The following is a 16,790-nucleotide window of genomic DNA, read 5'->3' as shown; positions in this document are numbered from 1 at the left end:
GAGCCCCGTTTGCTGGGATGTCCGGGAACCTCTCCAGCTGCCGAGCGGGGCTGAGCGGGGCACGGGGAGCTCTACCCCCGCACTCTGCCTCCTGCCCAGGTCCATGGACATTGATATAGTTTTGTTATAATGCTTAGATAACTTGTCAAAACCAAGTCAGGCAACCAGAGCAGACCATCAAGTCAGGTGAAGAAGAAACAGGACCAGCATTGCACAAGGGGGAAGGAAAGGAGATAAGAAGCCCTCCCTCTTTCCCAGGGATAGAAATCCCAAATCACTGACACTTGCCAAGTCCACAAAAGATCTGGTTCAGTCCAGTTCCAAAAGTTTCAGTGAAACAAAGAAATTTAAATCAAACCAATCAGAGGCCACTTATTAAAATATTAAAACCAGCCACCTATAAATATTGGGCATGGGCTGTAGGGATATTTGGAGAGCTCAGCAACTTGAAGAGGACCTGCTGCCAATCTGCGTGCCACCTCCTCCCACCCCTCGAGGCACCTGATCCGGGTAGGTGCAAATCTATTCAGTGGTGTTATGGGCAGACAGACAGACTTCGGGATAAATGTGCGTTCTCAGGTTTTACGGTGCAAGCAAATAGTAATTGGGCTGTAGACATGTTTCCTCTTCTTCTCTCAGTAGCCTGCTTACAAGGTGACCTGTAATCTGGGTAACTGAACTGACACTCGACTGGGGCGCAGGCTGCTGTGGTAGCAATTTGTGCTGGCTCTATTTGTTTGGTAGCTGAGGTGTTTGCAGCATGAGTTTTGCCCCACTGGTACAAGTCAGTCGTCTGGCATGGGTAGCACTAATACCCTGCCTGATAACGAGGCAATGGAGGAACATCTCAAGCAAGAGTTATCTGAGATGGGGGATCACAATGGAAACACGGCACATTTGACACCCCAAAGCCCTGGAGGACTCTCTGTGAAGAGTGGGGTGGGTGGATTAAAAAGAATAAAAAAGGGGGAAACGCAGGAAGAAGGCAGCTCTCCTTCAAGGGCTGCACATGGTTGCAAAGGGGACACCTGAGAAGGTACAGACCTGAGAGGAGGAGCATCAAGATGTTAGAGCCCAGGGACAAGCCCCAGAGGATGTATGTAATCAACTAGGGGCAGAGGTTTTACACCTGCACGGCCGGGCTTGAACAGACAGCGTTCATCTCCCAGCTGCTGACCGACACGTCAGCTCCGGCAGTCAGAGGCAGCTCAATGAAGTGCCAAGCTCGAAAACATACAGTCCCACCTGCAAGACAGTGCAGGGCTGCTCGGACCGCTCTCGGGGCAGCGGGACAAGCCCCAGACGAGCGGGGGATCACGGGCATGTGAAGTATGAACCAGGCAGTTAGAGGAGCGGCTTCCAGCTAACGGGGAACAGCGGCTGCCGGTGCTTCCACAGGGAACGGGGACGATGCCCCTGGTCACCAGGGATCTCCTAACTCCTTGCAGGCCTTGTGCTTTGTTGAATTGTGTTTGATGATTTCTTTTCCTTGCTGAACAAGTTAGCTGTCACATTTGCAGAGGTTCACACCGCGGTTCCTCAAACACAGGCTTTTGGCCGTCTGCTTAGCAGCACTTGTGCAGCTCAGCCTGGGCCCCGTGAAACCATTCGGGGCTCGCAACACGAGACCAATGAGGGAAGCCAGCGAAGACCGGTCTGGGCACGAGAAGCCAGGGGGGGATTTGATAACAGTCTTCACGTCTGTGCAGGGCGATGGCAGCGAGGGTGGAGATGGGCTTGTCTCTGCGGCCGCAGAGGCCAGGACGAGGAGCAGGGCCTCCAGCTGCCACAGGCGAGGTTTAGGCTGGAGACGAGGAGGAGGTTTCTGCGTCTGAGGGCGGTCGAGCACCGGGACAGGTGCCCGGGGGAGTTGTGACCTCTCCATCCCTGGAGGCGGTGACGAGCAGGCTGGACCGACACGTGTCCGGGCTGCTTCAGTCAGGGCTCGTCCTGCCTGGGGCAGGGGGCTGGGGGCTGGCATGCAGCATTTCACACAATCATCCGAAACGAGGGTGAGGAAATCCTTGTTGCAGCAACCCGAGACTGCCTTGTGTCTTCCCGCAGCCACCCGTGGCCGTCTCGTGTGGAGTGTGCGATGCACGGTCCCCACCAGACCCATCTCCGCAGCACCTTGCCCTCCCGCCGTCCCCGGGCTGCATCTGTCCATTTGCTTTTTCTCCCCCAGCTGCGGCTTGTTACGTTTCCTTTGCATTTCCCTGCTCCACGCACGGCCTGGGGGCACTTGTGCACATGGTGAAATTGCCCTATTTTGTGGTTTAATTGCATCATTCTTTACACATGTGGGTGTTTTTTTTTGTGATTTAAATGTGTTTGTTGCAGTGCAAGATAAACCGCATTCTGATGTATTTTAGTTTGCATCAACCCAAATGAATATGCTACAGCCATTGATCTGTCGCGTGTACATAGTAACTCACTGAACGACATGTAATAAGTCCCTTTCCCCCCAGATGCCACGTCAATTTGCAGGTCCATGTGCATAGTGTGTATTGTCGGACACCACGTGTAGCAGCCCAGCCTGACGTGAATCAATCTTCTGCTCGCCCGCACGGACCTCCTGCCCGCCGCACGTGGCCCTGACCAGCGTGCACGCCTGTGCTGGCACGTGCTGCCCCTGGCTGGGGGCTTGCTTGCGAGGGGCCCTTTCATCTCATAATCCACCCCGGTTACATCAAGGAATTAATAACTGCTTGGCCACCGCGAGTGCTTTCATTTGCCCTTCACAGTAAATGGTGGCTGTGGGCATCTTACACTTTGTTTTCATTTTGTGGGCACGAGGGCACAAGTGGACGGCACAGTCAGACCCACGGGTCCTCCTGGATGGTCAGCAGACAGCCCCACCAAGCCACTGCCACCTTCATGGACACCTATGCCCACCCCACATGCCCATGGCCAGGGTGCAATTTGGGCAAAAAGAGAACCAGTCATAGATAGCTTCCTGGTGAGACCAAAGGGCCATTTTCCCCAATGCAGAGGAGAGTGAGGAGTGAAACTCGGTGGGAAATAAAATTGGGAGAGCAAAAATATGAATGAAAACTGGGAATTATTTCAGAAGAAAGTTGTGGCATGGCCAATTACTGTAATTCCACAATCAAGGACAAGGACAGCTTTGGCTCAGAGCCTGCCCTGGCCCAGCGGGGAGGTGAGAGCAGCATTTGGAAATGAGAAACATATTGAAAGTGGGGAATTGAAAGCCATGATTGTTAATTTAGAAGCTATAAACGACAAGAGAAAACTGTTTGTGATGACAGAGAAAGAGCAGAATTATTCAATTAATATTTGCAGAAGCTGGGAGGTTCACTCCGGGCCGGTGAAGAGGACGATGTCCTTTCCAGTCCATTAGTAACTACGGGGAATATCTATCAGTTTCTCATAGGGATAAAGGCTTGAAGCGTGAAGAGCTCAGTCTCTTTATCCAAAAGAAAATCAAAAAGGGCCTTAATTGTAGTGTACCAGTGCCTCTCCAGTGAGGAAACCTGAGCGTGGCGGAGCCAGCAAGGGCACGTGGCTGGGCGTGGAAGGTAGACGACTTCCAGCTGGAAATGAGACTCGAATGGGCCAACACTGGCGGGGAGCCAGGCCAACCCGCTCTGATATCACACAGGTAATTAAGGGCTTTGTGTGTAACTTTCTTAAAGAGGAGAACAGAGAAAGCGTGAGAAATCTCTGGTCGCTGCAAGCTGAGGTCAGGAACGTGCTGCCGTGCACGGAACGAAAGGTCACGTCGAATGCAAAAGGCGGGGATTTCCCGAGCTGGGAGCGTTACCGGTTTCAGGACAAGGCACGGGCCACTGACAGCAAGAAGACGGACAACTGCTCCTGGGGGAGAAACGGTTGGTAAAACTAAACACGTGGGTAACCCGCCTATGACTTGGTGTGAACCCCAAATCTCTGATGTGCATCCAGCAGCACGTGTTCCCAACTTTCTTCTCTCTTAAAAACATAACCATAACCTTGGAAAGTTTCTAGGTGTAGTGATAAACACAGCTCAGTTGGCAGCACTGGCAGGCGGTGGGCTGGTCTTGCTCCGGATCCCTGTCCCCGCGCTCTGCCTCCGCTCATGGCTGGTCTCTCTCCCCGCAGGTAGCTGCCACTGGCCCCATGGACGGGGCGAACCAGACACAGGTGACAGAGTTCGTCTTCCTGGGCTTCTCCCGCGTCCTGCAGGGCCAGGCCTTCGTCTTCCTGGCCTTCCTTGTCATCTACCTCGTCACACTGCTGGGGAACTGCCTGATCCTCACCCTCATCGTGCTGGATCCCCAGCTGCACAGCCCCATGTACTTCTTCCTCGGCCACCTCTCCATCCTGGACATGTGCTACTCCTCCGTCACGCTGCCCAAGATCCTGGCCAACCTCCGGCACCAGCGGGAGACCATCTCCTACCAGGAGTGCATGGCACAGATGTTCTTCCTCATGACTTGTGCTGGGGCTGAGTGTGCACTCCTGACCATCATGGCCTTTGACCGGTACGTGGCCATCTGCAAACCCTTGCACTACACCCGCATCATGAGCAGGGGCATATGCATCCTGTTGGCCCTGGCATCCTGGCTCTGGGGCATCCTGGACTCGGCCATCCACACCTCCCTGGCCACCGACGTCTCCTTCTGTGGAGCCAACCAGATCCACCACATCTTCTGCGACGTCCCTCCCCTGCTGAAGATCGCCTGCAGCGACACCTACGTCAATGAGATCACGTTACACTTGGCCAGTATCTTCATGGGCCTGAGCCCATTTGTGCTCATCATCATCTCGTACCTCTACATCCTGCTGGCCATCCTCCGCATCTGCTCCAACACGGGCAGGCGCAAAGCCTTCTCCACCTGCACCTCCCACCTGGTCGTGGTCACCATCTACTTTGGGATGGCCAACCTGAACTACAACCGGCCCAGCAGTGGCTACTCCTTGGAGGTGGACACGCTGGTCTCCACACTGTACTGCATCCTCACCCCCATGCTCAACCCCCTCATCTACAGCCTCCGCAACCAGGACGTGAGGGGCGCCCTGAGGAGGACCCTGAGGCACCATGAGAAGGACAATGCATCCCCACGCACACAGCCAGGTGTGGACTAAGGTGATGGCTGGGAGGAGACCCTGCCCCAGCGCGACACCAAGGGCTCAACCTCATGTTGATGGGGAAAGTCCATGTTTGCATTTCTGGGACAGAGTCACAGCAAAGTAGAGGTGTAAGGGGCTTGAGAGGTCATCTAGTCCCATGCCCTGCTCCAGTGCGGATCTGTCCTGTCTACTCCAGCTCGGACACGCATGTCTAGTCTGTACTTAAAGACTCGCAGTGATTGCATCCACTGTCTCTGGCTTCTGTTGCTTCTCAGTTCCCCGCAACATCTAACCTGTGTCCCTTGGTGCAATGCCAGTCCCTTGTGTCTTGTCCTGTCCCCTCTCAACTTACAAAGCCAGTGATTTCTACCCTCTTTGCAACAGCTACTTTTTTTAGTTGAAGCCTATTGTCAAAGCCCTCCTGCTCCCTGTTCCAGACAAGATAATCCCAGTACTTCTGACCTGTCCTCCTGTGTCTTCATTTCTAGCCCAATTAACATTTCATTTGCTCTGTCTTTTAGCCTCTCCACATGTCTCTTAGGATGTGACACCTGAAACTGGATCAAGGTGAGGCCTTAGCAGTAGTGAAAGGAGGGAATGCCCTGCGCCCCATGACGTGCATACAACACTCCCTATTACAAATTCGCATTAGCTATTACTGGTTTTTGCAACCAAAACACAGTATCAAGTCATATTTGACTGCAGTTCACTGCAACCCCCCGGCCTTTCCTGCAGCCCTGCCACCTACCATTGTGAGCCCACCTCACAGCACTTTCATTTAGATGGTATTTCCTTCGCTTCTCTGTGAGTATCTCACTACCGCTGTCTGTGGCAGGCCAGGAGGGGACGCTCCTGCACTGAGCCACCCACATCATGGGCCTGACCAGGAACCCCACTTCGAGTGCCTCCCCTGGTGTGCCTATGTCTGGCTGACCCCCTTCATGGAGCACACCCTCAAGCCTGGGGTAACCGCTACCACCACCCGGGGTCTGGTCTTCGGTAGGGCTCTGTGCCGCGCGGGGCACACAGACCCTGTAGACCGTGGGGTGCTTTGCCCCCAGCAGGATATAACTGGGTGCATTTTATAGCCTGAAGCATTAACAGTAGCCTCCCTTAGCTGAGCAAAGGGGGCTACAAGGCTTACCTAATCCCTCTGAAGCAGGCGCAGCAAAGCTTGCCATAACGTATAGCTTTACTGATGGGAGAGGGTAGGCATGGGGAGGGGTACAGTCAAGAAGTATCAACAGAGAAACCTCGAGCAAACAGAGGCAGCTTGGTAACCTTTTGATACGCTTCTAGATCACTTCATCTTAAGTCAAAACTTGGAGAAGTTACTCACATTTACACCCAGGGACTGACCAAGCTCCTTCTCTGGAGGATGTACGGCTTGTGTGCTGTGTCCCAAAACATGTTTCCCCCCTTCCTCATCAAGGGACCCTTAATACACCCGTCATGACCTCATCACCAAGTTCCCACCAGAAGCCGCCCCATTGGCTGCTGACCAGTGCTTCCAGAAGACATCAGGCTGCCCAGGTGAGATGACCAGTCACATGACCTGCAGGGGCGGGAACCTGAGACAAGGGAGGAGCAGGTTCCCCCTCCCGCTGGGATTTGTAGAGCCCCGCCCCTCATGCAGGCAGGTGACACGGGGGTCACGTAGGCACAGGGGCAACACAGGGAGGGGGCTGGGCAGTCTGTCTGCAGCAGCGAGGCAGATTGGGGGGATTTCTCCACAATGTCCAGCTCTGAAATGTCCTGCCCAAGGCCAGGTGCATCACAGCACTGCCCTCTGCCCATCCGCAGAGCCCCTCACCTCGCCAAAGAGGAAACGGGGGTGTTCGGGCATGACCTGCTCTTCACCAGCCCGCACGGGTCATTCCTGATCACCAGGGATCCTCGTTTTCTACATTTAAAAATTGCAGATTCTCTAATTAAAAAACCCAAAATCCATGTGTTTCAATATCTTAAATGAAACACCACCATATATATACATATCGGTTGAACACAATGTTTTTTTGGTATATTTACAATATTCAAGCCATGCGGAAGCCCACCAGTGCTTCAATCATTATAATAAAATCAATTCTAAATACCTATATAATTTGGCATTTGGTTTCTGTTGATTTATCATAGAAAATCAGAGCTGCCTCTGTTAGGACATGGGTCCAGCTACACCTGTCCACCCCCGCCCAGCTTTGTGGCTCTGAGCAGCCCTGTTACGCTGGTGCCCTGCCCATGCCCTTGCCCCTCACTCCGACCCACAGCCCCCGCCCCCTCCCCAGCTGGATGTGGGCTGTGGCTCCCGCCACCCCATTGCAGACAGTGCAAAGAACCTGGGCCCCGTGAGCTTTTCCTCCCTCACCCCAGGTGATCAGAGAATCCACATCCGAGGCACCAGGCTTTTGTGATCCCCCTCCCTGAGGAATTCAACACCAGCCTCTCATGCTGGCAGAGACAGATTTCTGGAGAAGGACACAGATGGTGACATTTCTGCCACAGACCCCACCATTTCCACTTCTCTGCTCCCAGGCAGCCCAGGGCCCTCCTGCTCCCCCGAGAGAGCTCTGCGGTGCTGGCAGGCAGCAGCACCCGGCCCTGGGGAGCTGCCCTCGGTCTGCCTGACTGTGCGCGGCATGCTGCCCTCCCCCTTGCTCTGCTCTGCTGTGTGTCGGATCCTCCTGGCCCATGGACTCCCCATCCCAAGGCTCCGAGGATGCTGCCGTGCCGAGCACACGGAAACCAGACAGTCTCAGACGCCTCTTCTCCCGCTCGGGCTGCGTGCCGGCAGCCTGCCCCGCTCTCGCACCGGTCCCCTCTCTGCATCTCAGAGCTGGAGCAGCAAGAAAGCGAGTGGGTGCAGGGGTCACAGCAGTGACTGACCCCCCACTGCAATGGGGGAAGCTTCTGGACAGACGGGTTTCACTGGAGTGTGAAGCTCAAGTGCACGGTGATGGCAGGGCTCCCGCACGGGCATGGAGCTCACGTGGGGAACGTGCGGGCACCCGGGGGAGCTGGGGCTGCCGCTGCCAATCTCCCCAGGCATCTTGTGCTCCTTGCGCCTGCCCCGTGCTCAGGGCCAGGGCTGTCTGGATGCTGGGCTCACCCCTGGGACAGGGCTGGCGCAGGGCTCTGGCTGCAGGGATGTTACACAGGATCTCATGGGCAAGTTTTAATGATTTCTTGTGTCTCGTGGTCATTTTGAGGTGAGGTAATGACTCAGGATCACAAGAGATCAAGGCAAGTAGGGCTGGCAGGGACCTTGCAGGTTCATCTAGTCCATCTGGGGGACCTCCAGATCGGTAGCCATTTGGGAGACAGTGATCACCTAATAATAGAATTCAACATAAGACGGCGAGTGGGTAAGGTAACTAGTAGGGTGAAAGTGCTAGACTTTAGGAAAGCTGATCTCAATGCACTCAGGCAATTAGTCAAGGAAGCACTGCAGAGTAGGAGTTTCGATGGGATGGGAGCCCAAGAAGGGTGGCTGTGCCTTAAGGAAACGATCCTTCAGGCACAAAGCAAGACGATCCCCGAGCGAGGCAAAAGAGGGAAAGGGGCCAGGAGGCTTCCCTGGCTGACCAGAGAAATCCAGGGCAGCCTAAAAGCCAAAAGGGGAGCACATAAAAAGTGGAAACAGGGTGAGATCACTAAAGATGAATATACCTCCTCTGCTCGTGCTTGTAGGGAGGCAGTTAGACGGGCCAAAGCTACCATGGAGCTGAGGATGGCAACCCAAGTAAAAGACAACAAGAAATTGTTTTTTAGATATATAGGGAGTAAAAGGAAGGCCCAGGGAGGAATAGGACCGCTGCTAAATGGGCAGAAACAATTGGTGACAGACAGGGGGGGACAAGGCTGAACTCCTCAATGAGTTCTTTGCCTCAGTGTTCCTAAGCGAGGGGCACGACGAGTCTCTCACTGGGGTTGCAGAGAGGCAGCAGCAAGGCGCCAGACTGCCATGCGTAGACCCTGAGACGGTGCAGAGTCACTTGGAAGAACTGGATGCTTTTAAGTCGGCAGGCCCGGATGAGCTCCATCCGAGGGTGCTGAAGGCACTGGCCGACATCACTGCAGAGCCACTGGCGGGAATATTCGAACACTCGTGGCGCACGGGCCAAGTCCCGGAGGACTGGAAAAGGGCTAACGTGGTCCCCGTTTTCAAAAACGGGAGGAAGGAGGACCAGGGCAACTATAGGCCGGTCAGTCTCACCTCCATCCTTGGCAAAGTCTTTGAAAAAATTATCAAGGCTCACATTTGTGAGAGCCCGGCAGGACAAATTATGCTGAGGGGAAACCAGCACGGGTTTGTGGCGGGCAGATCGTGCCTGACCAACCTAGTCTCTTTCTATGACCAGGTTACAAAACGCCTGGACACAGGAGGAGGGGTGGATGTCGTACACTTAGACTTCAGGAAGGCCTTCGATACGGTATCCCACCCCATACTGGTGAACAAGTTAAGAGGCTGTGATGTGGATGACTACACAGTCCGGTGGGTGGCGAATTGCCTGGAGGGTCGCACCCAAAGAGTTGTGGTGGATGGGTCGGTCTCGACCTGGAAGGGTGTGGGCAGTGGGGTCCCGCAGGGCTCGGTCCTTGGACCGATACTCTTTAATGTCTTCATCAGTGACTTGGACGAGGGAGTCAAATGTACTCTGTCCAAGTTTGCAGATGACACAAAGCTATGGGAAGAAGTGGACACGCCGGAGGGCAGGGAACAGCTGCAGGCAGACCTGGACAGGTTGGACAAGTGGGCAGAACACAACAGGATGCAGTTCAACAAGGAGAAATGCAAAGTGCTGCACCTAGGGAGGAAAAATGTCCAGCACACCTACAGCCTAGGAAATGACCTGCTGGGTGGCACAGAGGTGGAAAGGGATCTTGGAGTCCTAGTGGACTCCAAGATGAACATGAGCCGGCAGTGTGACGAAGCCATCAGAAAAGCCAATGGCACTTTATCGTGCATCAGCAGATGCATGACAAACAGATCCAAGGAGGTGATATTTCCCCTCTATCGGGCGCTGGTCAGACCGCAGTTGGAGTACTGCGTGCAATTCTGGGCGCCACACTTCAAGAAGGATGCGGATAACCTGGAGAGGGTCCAGAGAAGGGCCACTCGTATGGTCAAGGGCCTGCAGACCAAGCCCTACGAGGAGAGACTAGAGAAACTGGACCTTTTCAGCCTCCACAAGAGAAGGTTGAGAGGCGACCTTGTGGCTGCCTATAAGTTCATCACGGGGGCACAGAAGGGAATTGGTGAGGATTTATTCACCAAGGCGCCCCCGGGGGTTACAAGAAACAATGGCCACAAGCTAGCAGAGAGCAGATTTAGACTGGACATTAGGAAGAACTTCTTCACAGTTCGAGTGGCCAAGGTCTGGAGCGGGCTCCCAAGGGAGGTGGTGCTCTCCCCTACCCTGGGGGTCTTCAAGAGGAGGTTAGACGAGTATCTAGCTGGGGTCATCTAGACCCAGCACTCTTTCCTGCTTATGCAGGGGGTTGGACTCGATGATCTATTGAGGTCCCTTCCAACCCTAACATCTATGAATCTATGAATCCCCCTGCCCCAGGCAGGACGAGCCCTGACTAAACCAGCCCAGACACGTGTCGGTCCAGCCTGCTCGTCACCGCCTCCAGGGATGGAGAGGCCACAACGCCCCCGGCCTTTTCCGAATACCCAACCTCAACTTCCCTTGCTGCAACTTGAGCCCATTGCTCCTTGTTCTGTCATCTGCCCCCACTGAGACCAGCCCAGCTCCATCCTCTTTCCAGGCTCCCTGCAGAGAGCTGAAGGCTGCTATTCAATCCCTCTCGGTCTTCTCTTCTGCAGACTTAATAAGCCCAGTTCCCTCAGCCTGTCTTCACAAGTCCTGTGCCTCAGCCCCTGAACCATTTTTGCTGCCCTTGGCTGGACTCTCTCCAATGTGTCTGCAAATTGCAAGCCCCCCACCTGCCTCGCCTCAGTGGGACGTGGCCTTTTTCTCTCCATCAGCCCCCACTGACCTCTCCCTTCTGGCATCATGACAGGGAAAAGGGCCAGTTGCCCAGTGAGGTTTTATTCCTAGCGAAGGAAAAACAACGTTTAAATAGTGAAATAATGGGTTAAAGCTGAGGTTTTTAAGCAAGCAAGCAAGAATCACTTTTCCTGTGCAGAGAATGAGAAAAGAGGAGCAGTGTCCATGTGCACGATGCAGGGCAGCCATGACTAGGCCTCCTGCACTGCAGACAACCGTGAGTTCCCCAACTTCCCTGATGAGGGGTCCCAAGGTGAGAGGGCTGCTTTGGTGCAGAAAGGGAGCGTGGAGCAGGAGGCTCTGGGCCCGGCCTGGCCACATGCTCAGCTCTCAGGTTGCATGCACCATGCATGGGCCATGAGCTGCACTCCCGACGTGCTCCATGTCCTGGGGCTTTCTCCTGGGACACATGGCTGGAGTCGGGCTCAGACCCTCGTTCCTTGCATGAGGATGCCCCTCGTGCTGCAGGAAGCAAAAGGTCATCAGGCAGGATCCCAAGGACTGGGTCCAGCCCAGGAACAGCTGGATCTGCCCTGGCAGCGAAATCCCAGAGCAAGGAGCAGCCCCACTTGGGGCTACGGCCCACGCTCACACTCCGCACCAATCACTGCCCAGTCTCCAGAGCCCAGTGCCCCGCCTCTGGCAGATGTTCCCGTCTCCTCCAATCAGTGTTGCTCTTCCTTCTGTCACTCACGATGAGCTCCGCCTTTCATCTCACGGACACCGAGCAGAACTGGCCCAGGTTCCCATCACAACGTGGCTCCAGGACGGTGTGTGCCCGGTGGCTGCCATGAGGCCTGGAGTTCCCCCGGTCCCCGGGGCCCGGCACCTTCCCTACGAGCCCACAGCATGTGCATATGCATGTGCATATGCATGTGCATGTGCAACACACTCCTATGTTCAGGGATGAGGTCACGCTTCTGCATGCCACAGAGTTAACCTCTTCAGAGCTGACACAGACCCTTGTCAGCCACGCTGTGTCCACATCCTTTCTGTAGTGGGGGTGTGGAGAAATCAACCTCCCTGCATGTAGCAGTTGTAGGGCTGCAGCCCAAGGTATACTACACCCCAGAGTGACTACGTGATGAGGTTGCAAACCCACCTCTCCCTTTCGGCCAGGTCCCTTCGTTAAACTTCCTGCCACTGACCCCGAGGGGTGGTCTCAAGGCACTGGTCACTCCTCAAGGTGAGGGCTGACGTTTTTCAAACTGACTGGTTAGCATCAGAGGTGCTCAGAAAATACCAGATTTTCATCGGGTCCTGGTGATGAGATCAGGAAGGTTATTTAAAGGGTCCCTCCATCTTGGAGGGGGAGACTTCTTTGGAAACACAGAACCAAGCTGAGGCCTTCAGAGCGACTCAATCAGTTTCTGGATGAACAGGTGAGTAACTTACCTGAAATTTAGCCAGTAACTTAGGATTGCGTGTTCTAGACACATCAAAAGGGCCAACAAGTCCACTCGGATTTGCTCAAGTGGGTTTTCTATCAATTTTCCATTTTTGTGTATTCCCTTCTCGCTGTCTCTCTCTCTGATCAATAAAGCTATCTGGTATAGCCTGGCTCACTGTGCGTGTGCTTGAGAAGGGAGAGGCAAGCCTTTTTAGCTCGCTTTTGCTTGGCTGGCTAAGGTGGGCATGGCATTTTACTTTCCTCCTGCACAGGAGGCTGCTTGTGAATGCTTCAGGCTAAAAGGAAGCACCCCAAAGTACCACAGTGGGTTAAGCACCCCCAAACTCCACAGGATCTGTGTACCCCAGGTTGAACAGAGCCCTAACAAAGACCCAGGCCTGGGTGGTGGCAGCGGTTACCCCAGGCTTGGGCTGGCCGGATGTAAGTGCCTCAACGGAGACACCATCAGCGTTGGTTTTTGGTGGGATGCAGTGAGGCTGGTGGCTCAGAGCAGGAGTGCTCCCTACTTGCCTGCAACAGGGAATGGGGGTGTAGGGCACTGGGTTGCACGAGCTGGGGGGGATGGGGAGGCAGGGGATGCATTTGTGAAAGCTGTCCTGGGGGGTGCCATGCAGTGCAATGCAGTGCAGTGCACAGGGCTCCCATTCCAGCTGCCGGCCAGGGGCAGCGGGTGGGAGACAGCTCGGAGCTGGAGATCCACACACTGGGGCAGGAGCCTCTCGACTGCAGCTTCCACCCCTGCCCGGAGCAGCACAGTGGGGAAGGAGGAGCAGGAGCTGGGGCAGTCGAGCAGCACCCGAGCAGCTGCAGCTGCATGTAGAGCAGCCCTATGGGGAAGCTGTGCATGCTGACCGGGGTATGTAGAATATATAGGTATTGAGAATTTATTATCTTATGATGACTGATGTGCTGGTAGGCCTCCACATGGCTTTAAAATGGGAAACATCAGTAAAGTGTTGTGTTCAGCTGATAATTATAATGGTGGTGTTTGTTTTTAATGGTGAAACATCAGAGATTTGGGGGGTTTTAATCAGAGAATATGGAATTTTTCATTAGAGAATATGCACTGATTACACACAGAAAACCAGGATCCCTGGTGATCAGGAATGACTCATGTGGGCTGGTCAACAGCAGGTCATGCCTGAACAGCTGGATTTCCCCCATGACAAGGTGACGGGCTATGTGCACGGGCAGAGTGCAGTGATGCGATGCACCTGGGCTTGAGCAAGGCATTTGAGACTTGGCCATCGATAGTGACATGCTCATGGGGAAGCGAAGGAAATACTGTCTACATCAGTGCTTCCTAAATACTGACAGATTGTGCAGCACCGGTTTAAAATGATACAAGCTTAAGTGTCACCAGCAAATTTTTGTCATATAGAGTAAATATAATAAATCTGTTGATGCGTACCATTGACAGGTTGTCTGCATACCATTGGTGGTACCCATACCACAGACTGGGAACCTCTGGTTTAGATGAAACTGCTGTGAGGTGGGCTCACAATGGTAGGTGGCAGGGCTGCAGGAAAGGCCGGGGGGTTGCAGTGAACTGCAGCCAAATAGGAGGCAACACTGTTTTAATTGCCAAGAACACTAACAGCTGTGGGGAATGCATAACCAGGAGTGCCGTACCCACTGGGACGCAGGGCATTCCCTCCGTTCAGTACAGGTGAGGCCTCACCTGCGTCCAGTTTCAGGTACCACATCCTAAGAGAGATGTGGAGAGGCTAATGGAGCGAGCAAAAGAAATGATGAGAGGCCTAGAAATGAAGACACAGGAGGACAGGTGAGAAGTACTGGAATTATTTAGTCTGGAACAGGGAGCACGGGGGCTTGGACAATAGGCCTCAAATACAAAAGGTTCATTTCCAAAGAGGGTAGAAATCCGTGGCTCTGTGAGCTGAGAGGGGACAGGACAAGACAGATTAGATGTTGGGGGGAACTTAGGAGTAACAGGTCGTAGTGAGAGGGAGGGTGCATTCACTGTGAGTCTTTAAGTGCAGACTAGACATGTGCATTTGAGCTGGAGTAGACGGGGTGGATCCGCACTGGAGCAGGGCATGGGACTAGATGACCTCTCAAGCCCCTTCCAGTGCTACCTTGCTGTGACTCCTTCCCAGAAATGCAAACAGGGACTTTCCCAATCAGCACGAGGCTGAGCCCTTGGTGTCGTGCTGGGGCAGAGTCTCCTCCCAGCCCTCAACTTAGTCCACACCTGGCTGTGCATGTGGGGAGGTGTTGTCCTTCTCATGGTGCCCCAGGGCCCTCCTCAGGGCGCCCCTCACGTCCTGGTTGCGGAGGCTGTAGATGAGGGGGTTGAGCATGGGGGTGAGGATGCAGTAGAGCGTGGAGACCAGCGTGTCCACCTCCACGGAGTAGCCAGCACTGGGCTTGTTGTAATTCAGGATGGCCATCCCAAAGTACATGATGACCACGACCAGGTGTGCAGCACACGTGGAGAAGGCTTTGCACCTGCCCGTGTTGGAGTGGATGCGGAGGATGGCCAGCAGGATGTAGGTGTATGAGATGAGAATGAGCAGAAATGGGATCAATCCCACAAAGACACTGGCAGCATGAAGAGCAATTACGTTGACGTAGGTGTCACTGCAGGTGATCTTCAGCAGAGGAGGGACGTCGCAGAAGATGTGATGGATCTGGTTGGCGCCACAGAAGGAGACGTTGGTGGTCAGGAAGTTGTGGATGGCTGAGTTCAGGATGCCCCAGAGCCAGCAGGCCGTGGCCAGTGGGACACATACTTTCTTACTCATGATGCAGGTGTAGTGCAGGGGTCTGCAGATGGCTGCATACCGGTCAAAAGCCATGACAGTCAGCAATGAAGCCTCAGCACCTGCACAGGTCATGAGGAAGAAAATCTGTGCCATGCACTCCCGGTAGGAGATGGTCTTCCGCTGGTGCCGGAGGTTGACCAGGATCTTGGGCATCGTGACGGAGGAGTAGCACATGTCCAGGATGGAGAGGTGGCCGAGGAAGAAGTACATGGGACTGTGCAGCTGGGGATCCAGCACGATGAGGGTGAGGATCAGGCAGTTCCCCAGCAGGGTGACGAGGTAGATGGCGAGGAAGGCCAGGAAGACGAAGGCCTGGCCCTGCAGGATGTGGGAGAAGCCCAGGAAGACGAACTCTGCCACCTGCGTCTGGTTCGCCCTGTCCATGGGGCCAGCGGCAGCTACCTGCGGGGAGAGAGACCAGCAGTCAGCGGAGGCCACAGGTGATGACCTGCTGCGGGGTCTGCGGGTGCTCGACCACCTGGGTGACAGTGATCATCGCCTGCTGGGATTCACCATCCAGCGCAGGGTGTCCAAGCCCTGCAGCAAGGCAGGAGCCCTGGACTGCAGGAGGGCAGATTTCAATGAGATAAGGAGACTAGTCAGGGAGGCACTGGGGTCCGGGTGGGGTGGGGTGGGGTGGGGAGGAAGTTGGGAGTCCAAGAAGAGTGGCCGTCCTTAAAGAGATGTTCCTCCAAGCCCGAAGGGTGAAAGTCCCAACGTGAGTCAAAGGGGGCAAGAGTGCTCAAAAGCCCCCATGGCTCACCAAAGGCATCCAGGAAAGTCTGAACGCTGAAAAGGAGGCGTACACCCAATAGAAGAGAGGGGCCATCACCAAGAAGGACTAGACCTCTGTTGCTCAGGATGGTAGGGGGCTGTTAGGAAGGCCAAGGCGGAGACAGGGCTCGGACTAGCAACCAGGATCAAGGAGAACAAGAAGTCCTTTTTTAAATACATAGGGGGCAGAAAGAAGGCCCTGGGAAATGTGGGTCCTCTGCAGGACACGCCTGGCAATCTGGTGGTTGCACCAGACGGTAAAGCTGACCTCTTAAATGAATTCTTTGCCTCCATTTTTCTGAGCAGGGACCAGGTCATCCTCCCCACCGGGACTCCGGACAGACCCAGGAGAGGCACAGGCAGGCCCAGGGTCAGGGAGGACTGAGTCAGGGAACTTCTGGAGGGGACTGGACGTGTTCAAATCAGCAGGTCCAGACGATCTCCACCCCAGGGTGCTCAGGGAATTGGCAGGGGTCATTGCAGGACCTCTGGCAGGGCTTTATGAGCACTGGATAAAGGCCATTATGGTTCCCATTTTCAATAAAGGGAGGAAGGAGGACCAGGATACTACAGGCCCGTTAGTCTTACCTCAGTCCTGGGGAAGCTCTTTGAGAAAATTATCGAGGAGCACATCTGCGAGGGGCAGCAGGGGAGATCATGCTCAGGGGCAACCAGCATGTGTTCATTAGAGACAGGTCCTGTCAGACCAACCTGGTGCCTTCTATGACCAGG

The 16,790-nt window shown here is 54.5% G+C and overlaps 2 protein-coding genes across 2 annotated transcripts; one reads left to right on the top strand and one right to left on the bottom strand.

Moving 5' to 3' along the window:
- Nucleotides 1-3,084: 3,084 nt before the first annotated feature.
- LOC132249849 (olfactory receptor 5AR1-like) lies at nucleotides 3,085-5,088 on the top strand. The gene is made up of 3 exons (XM_059725506.1): nucleotides 3,085-3,160; nucleotides 3,657-3,736; nucleotides 4,102-5,088. The coding sequence occupies exons 1-3, from the start codon at nucleotides 3,085-3,087 to the stop codon at nucleotides 5,086-5,088; spliced, it is 1,143 nt and encodes a 380-aa protein (XP_059581489.1).
- A 9,611-nt stretch (nucleotides 5,089-14,699) lies between these two features.
- LOC106739788 (olfactory receptor 5V1-like) lies at nucleotides 14,700-16,113 on the bottom strand. Its single transcript, XM_014605311.3, has 2 exons — nucleotides 16,048-16,113; nucleotides 14,700-15,686 (listed from the first exon to the last, which is right to left on the bottom strand). Exons 1-2 carry the CDS (start codon nucleotides 16,111-16,113, stop codon nucleotides 14,700-14,702), a joined length of 1,053 nt encoding a protein of 350 aa, XP_014460797.3.
- Nucleotides 16,114-16,790: the final 677 nt, after the last annotated feature.

This window comes from Alligator mississippiensis, chromosome 4 (genome assembly GCF_030867095.1).
Source record: "Alligator mississippiensis isolate rAllMis1 chromosome 4, rAllMis1, whole genome shotgun sequence".
In the NCBI taxonomy this organism is placed as follows: domain Eukaryota; kingdom Metazoa; phylum Chordata; order Crocodylia; family Alligatoridae; genus Alligator; species Alligator mississippiensis.
This window is presented reverse-complemented; position numbering and strand designations above follow the sequence as displayed.